At 35.7% G+C, this 17,972-nt stretch overlaps 2 protein-coding genes across 3 annotated transcripts; both read right to left on the bottom strand.

Moving 5' to 3' along the window:
• Positions 1–883, bottom strand: LOC142623874 (uncharacterized). The gene is made up of 3 exons (XM_075797355.1): positions 675–883; positions 417–550; positions 1–202 (listed from the first exon to the last, which is right to left on the bottom strand). The coding sequence occupies exons 1-3, from the start codon at positions 851–853 to the stop codon at positions 129–131; spliced, it is 387 nt and encodes a 128-aa protein (XP_075653470.1). The 5' UTR covers positions 854–883; the 3' UTR covers positions 1–128.
• A 12,766-nt stretch (positions 884–13,649) lies between these two features.
• Positions 13,650–16,250, bottom strand: LOC142624650 (SCARECROW-LIKE protein 7-like). 2 transcript variants are annotated; one of them, XM_075798310.1, is made up of 2 exons: positions 16,110–16,250; positions 13,650–15,992 (listed from the first exon to the last, which is right to left on the bottom strand). In XM_075798310.1, exon 2 carries the CDS (start codon positions 15,963–15,965, stop codon positions 14,094–14,096), a length of 1,872 nt encoding a protein of 623 aa, XP_075654425.1. In that variant the 5' UTR covers positions 15,966–15,992; positions 16,110–16,250; the 3' UTR covers positions 13,650–14,093. The 2 variants fall into 2 exon arrangements, with proteins under 2 accessions (XP_075654425.1, XP_075654426.1); XM_075798311.1 differs by having other exon boundaries at positions 13,650–15,998; positions 16,110–16,234.
• Between the last annotated feature and the right edge of the window lie 1,722 nt (positions 16,251–17,972).

Genomic DNA, 17,972 nt, shown 5'->3' with positions numbered 1-17,972 from the left:
GGAACATTAATACATAGCGACGACGTAGTTAATTATTAGAGGAAACACAAGCCCCCACTAATTAAACAGGTCTCATATATGATTGACCATGGCCAAAGGGTGAGAAGGGGCCTGCCGTATGCCCGTATCTATGAATTTGCATTGGTCTGGTGCCTTGCCTTTTCCTTCTCTTTCACTTCGCTTCCCTGTGTCTTGTCATAAGCTTTACATGTACAATTCCAAAAATCTTAATTAGAATTGTATGAGAGAAACAGAGCAATTGCAAACCATACAAAACTACAAATAGCTGTGGGAGTTTTAATGGGGGTATTTGGTCCCATTTGGATGTATTTAGGTCTTATAAACAAGCTTATAAAACTATATATTGAATCACCAACCAGATATACTGATGGTTAACAAGTTAAACTGTGGCTTACCGGGGTGATTTTCATGGATAGGCTCTTCCTTCTGGGGCTTCTGAAAAGACTGGTTCTCTCCATATATTCCACCAAATCCTTCCTCATCTGACCTGGTGGCGTATCCGTCCCCAAACGAATGAGACATCACGTCCCTATTCCCACACATACGCAACAACAAATCTTTAACACAAACAAAAGATTCACCGTACAAATAAAACTCCAATTATATGTCATGGATAATGGATTTTTTTAAAAAAAAAAAAAAAAAAACCTTACCCAGTTTTCTGATTTGGGTTCAGGCCCTTCTTGGCCTCGTCCCTGTTTTGCTTACTCTCAGGTTGGGTTGACATACTTGTGACCTTCCTGAATCTGATTCCAGACGCTTTCTGTTGTGACAGAGGTACCGAAAGCAAAGTTGGTGGATACGTTCGAGTTAATCTGATTGCGTTATTCATGTCAATGGCTCTTTGGATGGTACTCTACTATTGCTTAAATAGTTATATATACATGCAGACAAAATGATGAGCCTGCAATAAAAAGAAATAGTCAGCAATGATATCCGATTCCAGGGGACCATTCCTGTTCTTACTTCTTACCACAAGGCATTAGAAACCAGCTGACTCTAGGTGGTGACACGTTGAATGTGATTGCACACTAGTCATGTTTTAAGAGTGTTTTGAGTATTGCTACGTGGTCCTCTGGCCATGCAACGTTACATTTTTTCTCGGCCACATGTCACGTGTTCCTGACCATCCTTGTGCAAAAGATATTTGGTATATACCATATAAGTGGTATTAAAATTTAATAAATTTGAGATATATCAATAAAAAATAATTAACTCACAAATAATTGAAATGCACGTGTTAGTGGGTAGTTATTTTTACATACATAAGTTAGTGGGTTAATTATTTTTAATTGACATGCTTCGCCCTTACTAAATTTTGATACAGGTAACATGGTATCATCATTTGATACAAAATACTTTTTCTGGCAAAGATATCTAGTATTTAAGACCACTCATTTTTGTTTGCCCCTGGAGAGAAAAGGCTTTCATCTAATACAAATCCTATATACTATTTTTGGTGTACTACTTTATATTCCATTAATAATAAATTGTCCCGTATTGATTTTATTTTTTTTATAAAATAATTAGAGTTGAAAATGGAAAAAAAAAATCATTCACATACGAAGTTGTGATTAGCGAAATATACAGAAAATCTGTATTCAATTGATTATTGCAGGACATAAGGTTCACCTTTTCCCTGTTCTTGAAAATTTCCATTTTCTTTGGTTTGTGTCCAAAATGAGACTGTGTAAAGAGACGGGGTTTTAGGCCCGACAATATAATATGGGGCCTAGGATTCATGGCCTATTGAATCCAAAAGCTCAACCACCCCTGTTACAAATAGACACAGTAACTTCAACATTCCATTATTATTTCCCCATTTTCGTAAGTGAGAAATTATCACAAATCATTGCCAGCAGCAGATCCTCACCAGTTCAGCTGTTGCATCATTAGCTTTCATAATTAATCCTGGTTTCACATACTTTTACAAATATACAAAAGAAAAAAAAAAACACTTGTCAACTAAATAATGAATTAATCAATAATGTTAGCAATCATTAGGTTGTAGCTTGGTTGTAGGTAACATTGTAATTCATAGGCCGAGAGCCATTACTTGCAGGGGCAGAGTTAAGATTTTAGGGAGCAAATTAAATTTATAACCAACAGGTAATATCATTCATAACAGTCAATGCATTCATTATCACGCATCAAAGTGGTGGTCACTCCACAAGTATAAATATTTGTGAGGTGTGAGGGACAAGGGTCAGGGGTCAAGTCTCCAGGAGGAAGCGTCACACACATATACACTTAAATTATGTTAGAGTAGAAATTCTACCTTATATAAAAAATAAAAATAAAAATGTATAATAGAAAACAATGTTGAATTTTTATAATTTTGCCTAAAAATGGCTTACATCAGCCGGTTTATAATTGTATAAATTTACAAGTTTGCCATAGTAATCATGTAAAATTACATTGACACTATTTATTTTGCATTTAATTAATTTTTTTTTTATGTGTCTCAAGGATAAAAAAAAAAAGAGTGGATGGTGGTTGTTGGTAAGAAGAAAAAGAAACAATTAAAAAAATTGATATTTTAATGAAATGTAGTATAAAATAGATAATTTGATGTGTGGTTGAAAAGTGAGTACGTAAAATAGAAAAAGTCGATTCTTATACTAAAATAAACTAAAATTTTTGTACAAATTGATGTGAATGCTCTAAGATGTATATTCTATATAATTATGGACATACGTAGATACACATATTGTGCATGTGCACACGTGATATAAAATACTTAAGGCCAATTTAGACTATTAAAAAAAAAGAAACTCATGCAACAGTTTTTTCCCCTGCCAGAACACTCATGTAATGGTTAGTGCCATTTTAATGTTATAAAACCCATAAAAATATAACATATCTAATATATTGTGTTTATTTGTAATGACTTTTACATATGAATAAGCCGTGACGATTTTTTTTTCATTATCAAAATTCCTCTTATAATTATTATGTAATGGTTTTTAGTAATTAAATAAAATTTAAGTAAAACTCATGTTAATATATTTGTTAAGCTTATAAAAATTAAATTATAATTGTAAGGACTAGTATCGACCCAAAACCCAAAAGATATGAACCAAAGCCCAACAAGCCCACAACAATAAATTTGTTAGAGAGTGAGCCTAATAGATGAAGACTTAGTGAGTTAAATGTGAATCACAATGAGTTGGTTTAGTGTTGGAATGATTGAGAAGTACAATTTGAAGAGAAAAACGCTTCTCGATTAAGTTTGAAGAAGGTATGTTCTTATGTATATATTTCAAACTTACATAAATATTCAGAGTTCTTGGTTACATTCAATTCTTTTCTTTCTTTTCCTTCTTTTTCAGATGACCCCCCATGTAAAGGAATCATTTTCCCTTTTATACTCTCTATCATTTTCTCATCTTAACCTTCCACTTGTTAATCAAATAACCCATCTTCCTAATACTTATCCCATTGGAACCTTCTTGAAGTCTTTGTGTGCAGCTATAAGGCTAGAAGTCACTGCTCAGGCATCACCTCCACATTAATGCGGCCAGTTGGTTAGGTGCAGAGTATTCAATGTAGTGGTAGCAGCTTTCTTCCCAAATATTTCTCAATTCTCTGTTGACTCACCCCTCTCTAAAGCTTATCCTCTCAAGCATGATCGCCCACTACCTGACGATTTTTGTTTTCATTATCAAAATTCCTCTTATAATTATTATGTAATGGTTTTTAGTAATTAAATAAAACTTAAGTAAAACTCATGTTAATATATCTGTTAAGCTTATAAAAATTAAATTATATTTATAAGGACTAGTATCAACCCAAAGCCCAAAAGATATGAACCAAGGCCAAACAAGCCTATAACAATAAATTTGTTAGAGTGTGGACCTAATAGATGACGACTTAGTGAGTTAAATGTGAATCACAGTGAGTTGGATTAGTATTGGAATGTTTGAGAAGTACAATTTGAAGAGAAAAATGCTTATCGGTTAAGTCCAAGGAAAGTATGTTCTTATGTATATATTTCAAACTTACACAGATATTCAGAGTACTTAGTTACTTTTAGTTCTTTTCTTTCTTTTCCTTCTTTTTCAGATGATCCCCCATGTAAAGGAATCATTTTCCCTTTTATACTCCCTATCATTTTCTCATCTTAACCTTCTACTTGTTGATTAAATAACCCATCTTCCTGATACTTATCCCTTCAGAACCTTCTTGAAGTTTTTGTATACAGCTATAAGGCTTGAAGTCACTATTCAAACATCAACTCCACATTAATACAGCCATTTGGTTAGGTGCAGAGTATTCAATGTGGTGGTAGCAGTTTTCTTCTCAGATATTTCTCAATTCTCAGTTGACTCACCCCTCTCTAAAGCTTATCCTCTCAAGCATGGTTGCCCACTACCTAGTACTTTCTAGGTGGTCAGATCTCAGGCTTTCACTCTGTTTCTCGAGGAATTTTGGCTCCTCGGACAATATCACCTGCTTGTTGTGACCAGCCCTCGTCCTCGGCCCAGTAACCTACTTATCCTTATTAATACTTGTTTGTTATCGGGCTCTTTGGCATCTTCGGGTGTGGCTCATGGCCAAATACCTTAATCTGAGTATCTTATCCCCACAATAATAATTTTAAGCCATATTGTAGTTGTTTGTGCATATGAAGTTTTAAAGTAAAACTTTAAAATAATATCAAATTATAGAGTTTATTATATAGTTATGTTTATATTTTATTACTTATACAATCATATTTATGGAAAAATGATAAATTATCATATAAATAATTTGAACTCCCGACCCTTTTAGAGGTAAATTTCCCCCACCCCTTTTTTTTTTTTTGTCTTTTGTAGATTTTATCTTCAATTCTCTCTCTCTCTCTCTCTCTCTCTCTCTCTCTCTCTCTCTCTCTCTCTCTCTCTCTCTCTCTCTCTCTCTCTCTCTATATATATATATATATATATATATATATATGCTTCTTTACTTTCTTTTTTTAATCCTTAACTTTTAAAATAATTTGTTGACATTAAAATCATTGATAAAATAGGAAACATTTTTCTATACTATGCAATTAATGCTCTGTTTGTTTTGATGTAAAATATTTTCACATTTTACCATATTTGTTTTGCAGTAAAATAATTAGTCAAATATAAAATATTTTCAATCAAAGGAAAAATCAAAGGCAAAAACTGTAAAATATTTTACACTTAAAAAATCGGTAAAACATTTTACAATTTCTTCTCCTCTCTCAGAAGTCAGACCCGACACTTTATCAAATTTTGCTCTCTTAACTTTCTCAGTTCCTCCTCTCTTCATCTCACAGCTCTCTCACTCACAAGTCACAAGGCCACAACACTTTCATCTCCAACCATCTCACATCGTTGCCCACCCACTGACCGACCCCAACCGCCATCATTGGCACTACCAACCTCATCATGGCTCTCTTGCACAAATCCTTCTTCTCTTCTCTCTTGCACTGCCTTGGATCTGACGACGACCTTAAGTTTTTGGTGGCTACCTGATCTTACCTCCGCTGGGCTTAGATTTTCAGATTATGTTCTTTGTTTCTTGGGTTTTCGATCTGAGTTCGTAGAGGTTTTTCTTGATTGATGGTGGTTGTCTTTTGCCCGGGTTTTTTTTTTGTTTTTTTTGTTTTCGATCTGGATTTTTGGTTGATGGTGGTTGTCATTTGAGTGGTTAGTGGTGGTTTGTTGGTTGGTGGCTGTTTTTTGAATGGTTGGTGGTTGTTTTTCCTTCTGATGTGGAGTTTTTTTTTTGGGGGGGAATGTGGTGGTTTGTGCACCAATTTTTCTTTTGTCGAAGGTCTGTACACACTGCATAGGTTTGTGCACCAGCTTTTTTTGTTGAAGGTCTGTGCACACTGCATAGGTTTGTGCACCATTTTTTTTTTTTTTTTGTTGAAGGTCTGTGTATCAGTTGAGTTTTGAGAAATATGAAAAAAAAAATATTTTACAATGAAGCATACTATTGAAAAATGATTTTCATTGTACTTTCATGTTGACAATCGAACACGGTAAAATGAAAATATTTTACATGTAAAATATTTTACTGAAAATATTTTACATTTGTAAATATTTTACTTTAAAACAAATAGAGCGTAAGTTTGACATATAAAAAAAATTAAAAGAAAAGAAAAGAAAAACTAGATTATAGAAAATGGGGAGGTGATTTTTGGGTGGGGCCGGGGGGCCTTTGACCCCTTAGCACCACCTTTGATTTTGTATAATATTTATGTTGAAAATAGTTTTAAATGTGCTTCAAGTAGTTTTTTTTTTTTTATATATATAAAATAGAAATTTTACATTAGTCTAATCTAAGTATATATGTGTGTGAAACTCCTTTTTGGAGACTTGAACTCTGACCCTTACCCTTCAAACCCCACAAGCACTTACACTTATGGAGTGATCATGGTGTCAAGGGTGCGCGGTGGTCCTTGAAGTAATTTTAAATTAAGGGAAGCTTGACATAAAATTAAGAGAAATATTATATTCACTACATTTTCACAATAAATCTTAAGTGATAGGTTGTTAATTGTTATTGGTTGTTATGAATGGACAAAAAGTTAATTTAAGTTGTAAAATTCAAATTAGAACCAATAAGAATTTACTACTTATGATTTATAGTGAAAATATTATAAAAATGTTGCTTCTCTAATCTAAAATTAAAGTATATTTGAAATCTAACTTGGGACAATGGACACAAAATTAAAATATATTAATTCAATTCTTTGCTGAGCTTCCATGCTAACTATATCATAAGGATCGCATATCACCTCTAAATCCAACCAATGCGGCCATATGCAATGCTTCTCCTGTGTTTGTAAGTATACTGCATTATATTGGGAGATTTGTCTCTCCTTTCTCTCCATTCAAACGCAATTCGTAAACATGTAAATGTGATTGTGAAAGAAGCATTGCGTACTAATGAAACATTAGATGTAGAAAATTAAAATAGGCCTATTGTTAAAGGAAAACAAAATTTTGTAGTTTGATTGTTTAATTCTAATTTTGAAAAAAATTTGTTTGAGCCGTGAGGTAGATATTCATGGTTTCTATGCCTTGAAAGCTATTTATGATTAATTCTTCTTAAACTGTCTTTATTATAATATCATGATGTGAGTGGGGTCGTAATAAGTTTTTTTTTTTTTTTATAATCTTTTTTCTCACTGGATTAATTTTAGAATCTAGATTGCTCTATACTATGTGAATTTAAGCTTTAGAATTCTATACATCGAGTCTGATTGTACTCGTCTGTTTATTATGCTCATGAATGTATACATGCACAAACTGATTTTTCAAAAAGCAGGAAAGCGGAAAGGCCATGCGGCCATGGCCCATCCCCCCCTCCCCCCTCTCTCCCTCCTGTCCTCCCTCAAAGTTCTTGCAAGATTGTCTCATTTCATACTTGATCTAAGTAGGGTATAGAATTATGAGCCCAACCAATTTTCTGGAATTAAAACAAGTTAGCCACAAATTTTTTTTAATTTTTTTAATTTTATTATCAATCGAGTCTTGATCAAGTTGCAGAATTTTGATCAATTGAGCCTCATTTGAAGGGCTGCCGAACTCTTTTTTTTCTTGACTTTTTTTAATGACTTCAGTTCACGAATGCCTTTAATGCATTTATTAATAGGATTTTTTTAATGTATGCTCTAAATTCATACATTAGCAAATTATTTTAAGAAACTATTTGAGAAAAAATGAAATAATTATTTGACAATTTTTTATCTTTTCTTTAAAAGATTTATATATCCTAAGAATATATATTAACCTGACCCCAAATTAAACTATTCGTAGAAAGTTTTAATGTCATTATTGATTTGTGGACTGTCTCTTTGACAAGAGAAATGTTATGCGTACACAAATTAACCGAGAGAACAGCAGCTCCTTCACCCTCTTAGACTGAGCCGGAGAGCGTAGGTGATGCGCCGTGGGTGAGTGGTGACTCTAGTATAGACTATAGCTATTTTCGGCTGAGCCGGAGACTGTTGATGGTGGGCCGTGGGAAAGTGGTGACACTAATATAGATTTAGAGGCGCAGTCTATCGCTATTGACAAACACGTCATTGAAAACGACAGTACAATTACAAACAAGCCTCAATGTCTCAATAAAGTATTAAGGTGGGACCATGAGACCGTTGCTGCATCGACTACGTCATCAAGCACATTCTAAAAATAATAATTTTAAAAAAAAATTAATGCTAGCTATACATAATTTAGCACAATTTTATGTCATAATTGCGCTAATTCATAAAAGTGGGATGGTGTGCTGCATGAGACATACATCTAACTTTTTTACAATTCATTTGTTTAAAAAAAAAAAATTTATTACAATTCGCCCTGACAAGTTAGAGCACAAAATTATATCAAATTACGTGTTCCCATCTTTACTCAACGAACCATGTCTGTCAAGAGCAGCGATAAAATCACCGATAGATATGTCACAGAGAATCAGTCTTTGCCTCTTTGGCTTCCTTTTTTTCACGACTCGCTTGCCAATACGACCTTTATGGTGACGCTATGATTACTGGCTTTGAAATACGGAGGTAATGGAGTGGTCAGAGAGTCTGAAACCCCTCAAGCTGCGTCTATAAAGAAACAGAGCTCGCAGAGGGTAATCGTACTTGGGTAAATTGTCATTGATTTTACTCCACAACTGTGCAATTTCTTTGGTGGTGGGGGGCTATAGAACAGTGCCTTTGCAGTTTTTTTTTTTTTGTTGAGAAACTAGTATTTATATCTACTATTACTTTTTTTGTTTCGCCAAATTCTCTCCGGTTTGTCACGTTTGTGCTAAACAATTTCCTCAAGTCTTTGAATACAGCGTCGTCAATTTCGTAAGAGCATCTCTAAAAGACTTTTTAACTCAATTTTGAAGAGCAAACTCACAAAAAATCAAACTCCAACAACCTCTTCAAAATCCAAAAGTATCCAAAAAAAATTTTAGAGTTGTTTTAGCTCTCTTGACCTGAAGAGCACTGTAACAACTCCAAGACAATATAATCGCTTAAAAAATACTAGGTTGAATAAAAAAATATTTTTTCTCTTTTCCTCTTTGTTCACTTGCCTGCCTTCTCAATAGAACTCTCCTCCCTTCTCAACAGAACTCATTTCTCTCACTCAGATGTATCTAAACGGTAATAAACAATCAAAACACAACACAATCTTGTTCTCATAAAACCAATTTAATTAGAACAACAAAGCTACAATTAGAACAAAAAAAGATCGAGAACAGGAAAAAAAAATGACAGAAATCGATCTGACCCAATCCCAATTGCATGCACTTTGCAGTGGGGAGGAGGACAAACGAAGGTGTAGACGCGACGGTGGATGATGAAATCTGATCTAACTTGGCTGATTGAGAGACACTTTTCTCTTTCAAGATTTGGTTGATCTCCACTGGCCTTCGCGAAGGTCCTAGCTTGAGTGAGGCAGGTCTTCCTCAAGGGTGTGGTGGTGGTGCGGTGGAGCAAGGCGGCAGTCTCTTTCTCTCTCAGCTATTTCTCTTTTCTGTGTGGGTGTGTTTGACAAGAATAAAACAAAAGGAAAGGTCTGTGAAAAATAGGAAGGGGCGGTTATGTATTCTCAAATAAAACGTGTGGACATTAATGATAAGTTTTGTTTAAGTAAATTAATGAATAATAATAACAATAAAAATCATTCCTTAAATTAAGCTTAGATAGGTTTCTTCAAATGAAAAAAAAAAAAAAAAGGTGTATGATAATTTAAGGAATATAAATAAATAAATAAAAGATAAAAATTAGGCAAATAATAATAAGTGTGGTGTGAGCCTGTGTGGTAGGCTTTTTTTTTTTAAAATGATAATAAGTATGTTAAGTTTTTTTTAAGGAAATTAATTATAATTTAATGAATAATAAGAAAAAAATAATTGATCTAAATGTGTGGTAAACTTTTTTTAATGATAAGTATGGTAAGTTTTTTTAAAAAGAAATTGTGGGATACATATATTTAATATGGTAATAGTGCCACGTATTATACCTGATGCCGAGGAGGTTGGCGCAGTTCCGAGAAAGCCATATCCTCGGACGACAAGGCCAGGGAGACGAGCCATGGCCATGTCAATGGCACATCACCAGAGGAGGCCTCACTGTAGAGAATGAACTTCGAAAAAGGGGTTAGCCTTGACATGACTGGAGGGATGGCAGCTGCCACCACATTTAATGCGCCCCATCAAACCCCCTGGTTGCATTTTTGTGGAGAAAACCTCTGAACAGTGCTGTCTTGGTTGCCGTAACTCACAAAAGATTTGGGAAGAGTGTCTGATGTGACAAGCACTCGAGTAGCATCCTGCACGGTCAACAAGTGGAAGACCAAAATTAGCTGAAAGAGGCTATATAATGTAAAGAGATCCTCCAGGAAGAGGGATCGTCTAATAATGGTGGAAGAAAACACTATAGCAACCAAGAACTGAAATTGTAACTAAGTCCGAAGAAATATATTCAAGAACTACTCTCCTCGGAGGGATTTTCTTTGCACACAGTTTAATTTTTTTTGTTTTCTTACCATCTTTAATCCACTGTGCGCATTGCCTAATCCATTGAAGCCTAGTTTTTAAGCTCATTATTTACAAATTCACTGTGTTGGGCTCTTTGGGCCCTAATCTAGTCACTTCTTGGGCTTAGGACACAAAACTCGCCCTTACAAAAATTAATTATAATTTAATGAATAATAAAAAGAAAAAAAAGTATTGGTCTAAACATGTGGTGTGTGGTGGATTTTTTTTACTGATAACTATGGTAATTTTTTTTTAAAATAAATTAATTAAGTTAATGAATAATAAGAAAAAAAAAAAAAAGACTGGTCTAAACATGTTGTGTAAGAAATTTGAAACATATAATTATGAATGGGAATGAAAAGAGGAAGAATAAAGAAATATCAAAAAAAGAATATTAAAATATTAAAGAAAGAATGAAGAAATAATATTTTAATGAGATGGAGAAATGATAGAAAGTCTGTTGAAAGGTGTATTTGAAAAAGTAGGTAGGTAAAAGGTAAATATAACTGTTCACTCTTCAAGCACAACAAAAATTTGGAGAAACTGTTGGAGATGCTCTAAGATTTGAAGTTGAATGAATGGTTTTAAATAACAATGTGAGCATTTTAATACTTGGTGTGCTAAAAAAAACAGGATTAGCACACCAAAAAGTCACTTATACTTTGTTACAAAAAAAAAAGTCACTTATACTTGGCCAAAAAAAAGAAAAGAAAAGTCATTCATTCTATTTTTTTTGACATCATTCAACAATATATCATACATCCCACCATAGAAAAAAAAAAAAAACTACAACCATGATTAATCCAAACCAAACTCAACCATCACTGTGATCAACCAAATCAACTGAGACCAAAAAGGAAAAATCCTAAACCATTCACGATCAACCAAATCAACCTAGACCAATAACAACCATGATCGAATAGATCAACACCAGAAGGTCCATAACCCACGAACCCAAAGGAGAATCAACTATGACCCACGGATCCTTTGTCACCATTATGAGAGTTGTCATTGTCGCGAAAGAGATGAGAGAGTTCCAAGGGGAAAGGTAGAGGGCCAAGAGAGGGATGAGAGAGAAATTAATAAAAAAAAATAGTAACAGAGTACTAGAGTAATTGCTACTAGTAATAGTTTACTATGGTTATGAATAATCTAACAAAAGTAATAGGAATTAGACCTAACACTATTTAGAATAGAAAAACTTCAATCATTTCGATTTGTTTGAAAGGGGAAAAAAGAGGGTTCCAAACCTAAATAAACATCTAAAATCATCAATCTAGGAATCAACTCGTACATTAGTGTTTGCATGGTAATGATTAAGTACTATCTCTATCTTATGGATGAATCATTTTAACCGTTATGAACCAAAGAACTTATGATTTATGCGTAAAAACTCCAAACATGGCATAAACAAGTAGTTAAGGCTTTTTTTTTACTTGTGTTTGCAATAGATTGGTTATAATATTGTAGAACTATTGCATTTCTTTTTTACATTTAGCACATTGGATGGGGTTTTTTTTGGTCGTTTAGTTTGCTAAAATAGCATTTTGGGTGTTTTAAGACACTCGGTACTAATGCTCTAACATACCCTCTCTCTTTTTTTTTTTTTCTTTTTTTTTGAGACTTTTACCCTCTCATTTCAATTCTTTATTTTTATAACTTTTAAATTAAATATGAGATAAATGATATTTGATTTTGTTTAGTTTATATAAATATTAAAAGTCATTCGATTTTTAAATGTCTCAAGTGTCTCACAATATAAAAGACCATAGTGACCAGCAGTACATTCAAGCTTATACTTGTGGCAATAGTTTGCGCTGTTCCTTGTTTACCAATAAAATTATAGAAAGATAAGACCTTTATTTTTTGAGAAGACAATGAACTTGGTTTGAAATGAATCTTTTCAAATTTCATTGCCGAATTTTCCATTTTAGTCAGCTACTTAAACAAAATTATAGTATCAAGATAACTTTGGGATGCTAGGTTACTGCAAAAAATAAATGGTCCACCACCGGTCTGGTACTCGTACAGCGTGGGTCACGGACCAAACACGGTCAGAGATTTCCTGCTACAAACTGATTTGGACCTGGTCACATAAATAAGATGTAAGGTGGAGATTGTTTTCAAAATTGAAATCTTAAATATCATGGCCAAATGGAACGCAAACCTTTAAGATCGGATCTCAAAGTGAATCAAGAATTCCAAACCTTTTATGAAAAATATAAAAGTTTGACAGTCTTGAAAGATATAAACCCCAAATGTAGTATCTTCCTCAAGTTATTGTGTGTTCATTTTCAGGTTCAAAAGGAACGACCGAAGCTGTTGGAGTGGATTTTTCTATTTAGGGCCGAAACGTTTTCATAGGCCCGGCACCGTATGGGGTTGTCAATTGTGATAAAGAACCAAGAGGTTGAAGAGGACACGTACCAGACCTCACAAAGGTATATGGGACCCTCCTTTCAAATAAATTTTCAAAGTACTCAAGTATGAATTTTACAATGACCACGAGAAGTCACAATCACTCGGACCATAAACAGCAAATATCATGCAGTCCACTGCTTTCTTTGTCATGCACTGGCCCATATAGACTCATACGTGTCAGAGATGAGGCTTGGTTCATCTTTCCCTAATAATGTGTTACACCAAAAGATGGTTAGCAGAGAGAGAGAGAGTGTGTGTGAGAGAGATTGATTGCAGAATGAAAGGTACAGGCATTAAAGCCATTCAAGAGCAGAATCGTCGCCTAGACTCAAAAAGAAATATAATTGGCAGGCAAGGCAAGAGGGCCCACAGCAAGGGTTTTGAGGAAAATGATGGCAGGTCAGTGCAAATCTTAGACGAAGCCAAAGAAGACTGTAACACGGAGTGGAAAGATGGTTTGGGAGCCCATCAGCAAAATTCATATTATTGGAGGCCTCTTCACATTAGAGAACCAATTATACATAACGCAAAAATTCTCTACAAGGCATCATTTTCATACACAAACTAAGAAAATTAACTGCCTTCTGCAGCTTATAACCAAACAATCTATGCAGAATCTGAGAGATAATGACTTACGCCTTCAGTTCAGGTTTATCATACACAAGTAAAATATAAAAATCCTATCTTGATCATTATGAACAGTGAGATTCAACTAAAATCATATCTAAGATTCAAAATTTACATATAGAAATACTGACACCAAGGGAAAGAAACAATTTTCTTTTCCCCCCCTTGATTTTCCAATTCCCCCCCTTTTTTACAATTTCCATACTCCAAAGTCCCAAACAAGTTACAAAACCCCAACAAAAAAAAAAAAAAATACAGAAACCACATTAATAACGTTGATAAGTCAAAAAACTAAGCACAAACTGCAGAAGCAACAAACAATTTTCAAAAGGGCTTATAATGCAGTATTTTAAAGCTAGATTGCAATGAACACTAACTGTAACTTTTAACTAAAAACCATGAGTAAGTTCCATAGTCCGATCGTCAACGTAGGGGCGTGTATAGATACTAAAATTTTGTTCCACAACAGAGAAAAAAGAACTGGTGGAAACCAATTACCAAGTTGGTGCCAAAAGCTAAATCCATCAGCTCCACGAAGAAACATTCAGAAGTGGGACTTCATTCCACGCTAGAGATAGAAACCCAGGTGGCGATTCAATTAGAGAATACGAGGAACTGTAATTGTAATTCCACAAAAGTATCCTAGCTTGACTCACTGCGTAATGGCTGAGGGCTACCGGTTCAAAACCGGAACTTTCCATCAAAACCTTCCACTGCTCCTTGTCCTCCATGCGTTCTCTCTTGGTTTCCGGTTCCTCTGGTCCAATCACACCAGCTATTCGACGACCAAGCAATAGTCTCTCCACTTGGATCCTCTCGGGCGAGTCTCGGGTCAAGTTGGGCTCCAGTGATTCGAACACGGCAGAATAGTATCTCAACGCGTTCTTGCACCGGTTGAAAAACCCGACCCGGTTTAAACTCACTTCGTATTCGCCTAAAGTAACGATTTTTGGATTCAACGACTTGGCCAAACGGAGAGCCGTTTCGACGGCCACTGGGGTTTCGTCTAATAGGTTGTACAGTTGAAGCATGAAGTTCACAGCCAATACCTCGTCCGGTTCGACTCGGAAGCTCGACTCGTTGAGTTCTTGAATCGGTGTCAAGACCGGTTCGAACTCGAAGTTCAGTTTGAGAATATTCGCAAACTCGCGGAGCCGATTCCCAGTGGCGAAAAGCGAAGCTGCTGGAGAAGTCCCTAAAGCTGGAGCGGGTATACCCGAGATCCGAATCATAGTGGGCTTTCCGTTGGACCGGGTCGCCAGAGCTTGTAGAAGCGCGGCCCATTGAACTCCTTGAACGATTCCGAAATCCACTATGTGAATCTTCGTTGCCGTGGCTGTGGCTTCGAGAATCGCTTGGTTCGCAGTCAAGTGGGCAAACTTTGAGTAGGGACAAGCATCGTTTAGAGCTTTGTAAGTGAGCGTGAAGTCTTCGGTAGTGGTTTGAACCATGGTCAAGCTTTTCTCTGCTTGTACTGACAGTCTGCTATATAGTGCTTCAGAGAAGTAATAGCCCACTCGCTCGATTGGATCTCCGTGTTCTGAAACAGATTTTCTGAGTGCAATCAGCGTTTTCACGGCTCGATCGGGTTCGGATTCTGCTAAACGAGCACAATCGAGAAGCTTTCTAAGGAGCGGTGGTGCGGACTCGATTTCAGGTGAGCTAGATGAGACGCCAGCGACTTCGTTTTTGTGTAGGCTTGGTTGGGCTAGGTTAGCTGGCTTGGCGTCTTTAGCTACTGCCGGTGGAGACGGAGGTTGTTGTGGTTGTGGTGGTGGTGGTGGGGTCCACGATGGGACTTGAGGAAGGCTGGGACTCTTCTGAGAATCGGAGAAGATGACTCGGTTAAGATCAGACGGTGGAGAGCAACGGACACTGAGTCTACTCGGGCAAGTGGTGAACGGATCAGCACCGTAGATTCCAAAATCAGCATTGTTCTGCCACGCGTCACATCCTGATGGGAGATTAGAACTATCCGTTGAATCCCCACCACCCATTAAGCTATCCATCCACTCGTCCGAGTCGAACTCGCCACCCCCACCACCACCACCGAAATCCGGGAACCTGAACCCAGTCTGGTCCTGGTCCAGATTCGGAAACGGAAACCCCGGCTCGCCCGTGTCTGAACCACCGGCAACTTGAAACGGGTCAGAGAAAGCTGGTCCTGAAAGCCCAAAACCCAAATTTGGAGAACCAGACAGAGTGTGGTGAGAAGTAGTAGTAGTAGAAGTGGTCCATGGATTTAGAGAGAGTGGATTGAGGCCCACAAGTTGTTGTTGATGTTGCTGGTGATGATGGTGGTGGTGGTGTTGTTGCTCTTCTTGTTGTTGTTTTTGCTTGATGACTTGCTGAGCAATCGCCATGAGATTGCCACTGTCCGCACACATATATGCCATTCTCCGGCCAAATCTCGCCGGGATAAACTGCAACTTACATTACCCCAAAAAAAAAGATCAGTAAGAGAGTGAGTGTTCTGTGAGCATTCACAGTGATTTATACTAGACAAGCAAGCAAGAGAGAGAGAGGGAAAGAGTACATACACGAACTAGAGGCCCAGAAACAAGTGGATCTCAAATTTTGGTTTGCCTAAGCTAGTGTGAGAGAGAGAGAGAGAGAGAGAGAGTGAGAGTGAGATTTGGGAAGCGCAGCTTTAAAGAACGAAGCTCAACCCCAGAAGGAGGACAAGCCCTGATTAAAGTCCCTCCAAAAGCACAGACGGTCCCACTTTCCCTATTCTAGAACGGAAAAATATTGAAAATGAATATTGTATTTTATGATTTTATCAAGACTTCCCTAGCTTAGTCGTTTTTGCAAACTAAAAAAAAAAAAAAAACATTTAGACCTTAATTTTGGGAATTTTTAAAAATTAAAATTTTATTTTAGTAAATATTTATTATTATATTTAAATAATTTTGAATTAAATATTGCTAATATACGCTTTTAATTATTTATTTTTAAAAAAATTCTCAAAAATTAAAAAAATATTAACAACTTTTTTTATTTTTAAAAAAAATTTATCATAAATTTGATGACTTCTGTGCCTTTAACTGAACCCTTTTGAATTTTGGTTTTGAAAAAAAAAAAAAAGAAGGAAAAACTGTTTTTTGGAATACAAAAACAAAGAGGCCTACGACCCCACTAGGCCTTTAGCCCCTACTAACCCTTTTTGCACAATTTTCTCTCTTTCTGAAATCTGAGGGGAGAGAGTCTTTGCTCTTTGTGCGACATCCATGACGTGGCACCCATACGAAAGTGGGACCTGATAGCTCGAAATGACAACACCAGGTCATAAACGTCCACGTGTACCACTTTTTCCCTCCCGCTCTGTTCGGGGACCTTCACATAAGTAGTGGACCCCACTCCCCAAAACCTTAGTCCATGACACGTCGGTCTACGGCGCGTCGATATCGCCGTCTCACTGACGTCATCACCTTTTGATCTTTTTGGGAATCGTGATATCATCCTAACCGTCCATTTTTTCCCTATCTAGCTTTTACTGCCAAACATGATTATTTTATACAACGGTAATGTATGACTTCCAGTCCTTCCACAAAATCTATGCTAAAAGATAAAAATCTCTTAAGCGATGATATTTCTTGTAAACTACCTGTAACAGAGAATATATTACCAAAAAAAACAATAGTGCTAGCATGTTACATTTTGCAGATGTACTGTGTTTCTGCACTAGACTGTCTATTTCAAAGAGTATCCATAGTAGGTTAAATGATCATTATTATCAAAATGATAATCTGGCCTTCCGATTGAGTGCGTTGCATGTGTATGACTTGTGAGATAGACTTTGACTAATTGTTAGTACAAACTTAGAATTGTTTCCGCAAAATTAACTACCGTTTTTAGGTGTTATTTATTTATTTTAAAAAAAAAATTCAATCATATAGCTACTTGATTAAAAACATACACTTGCATCTAATGAGAAAAAAAATCATATGATTGAATTTTAAAAAGAAAATCTAAAGAACAGCACTTAAGATACTGTATTTAAGATTTGTCCTCCTATTAAATTTAAAGCAATTACTTTTTTTTTTTCCTTTTTTAGCTCAAAAAAAAATAATAATAAGAGATTCGTATTAACTTACACAAAATGCAATGTCAAACAACAATGGAGTTACTTCTGACTTCGCGTTGATCTTACATTGCTAGACAACGACATCAATGATCACAAGTTTGAAGCCCTCTAAAAGAGTAACAATAGAGTTACTTATGACTTCGCATTTAATCTTACATTGCCAGAGAACGACTAAACAATCACAAGTTTGAAGCCCTCTAAACGAAGTATAGTGAAAACTTACATTGAGTTTGACTTAGGTGAACAAACTAGGTCTAGATTAAAGTGATGGATTTTATGCAGTAGGTCAATTTTAGGGTGGTGGTCTCAGCAATGG

This window comes from Castanea sativa, chromosome 2 (assembly GCF_040712315.1).
Source record: "Castanea sativa cultivar Marrone di Chiusa Pesio chromosome 2, ASM4071231v1".
Taxonomy (NCBI): Eukaryota; Viridiplantae; Streptophyta; class Magnoliopsida; order Fagales; family Fagaceae; genus Castanea; species Castanea sativa.
This window is presented reverse-complemented; position numbering and strand designations above follow the sequence as displayed.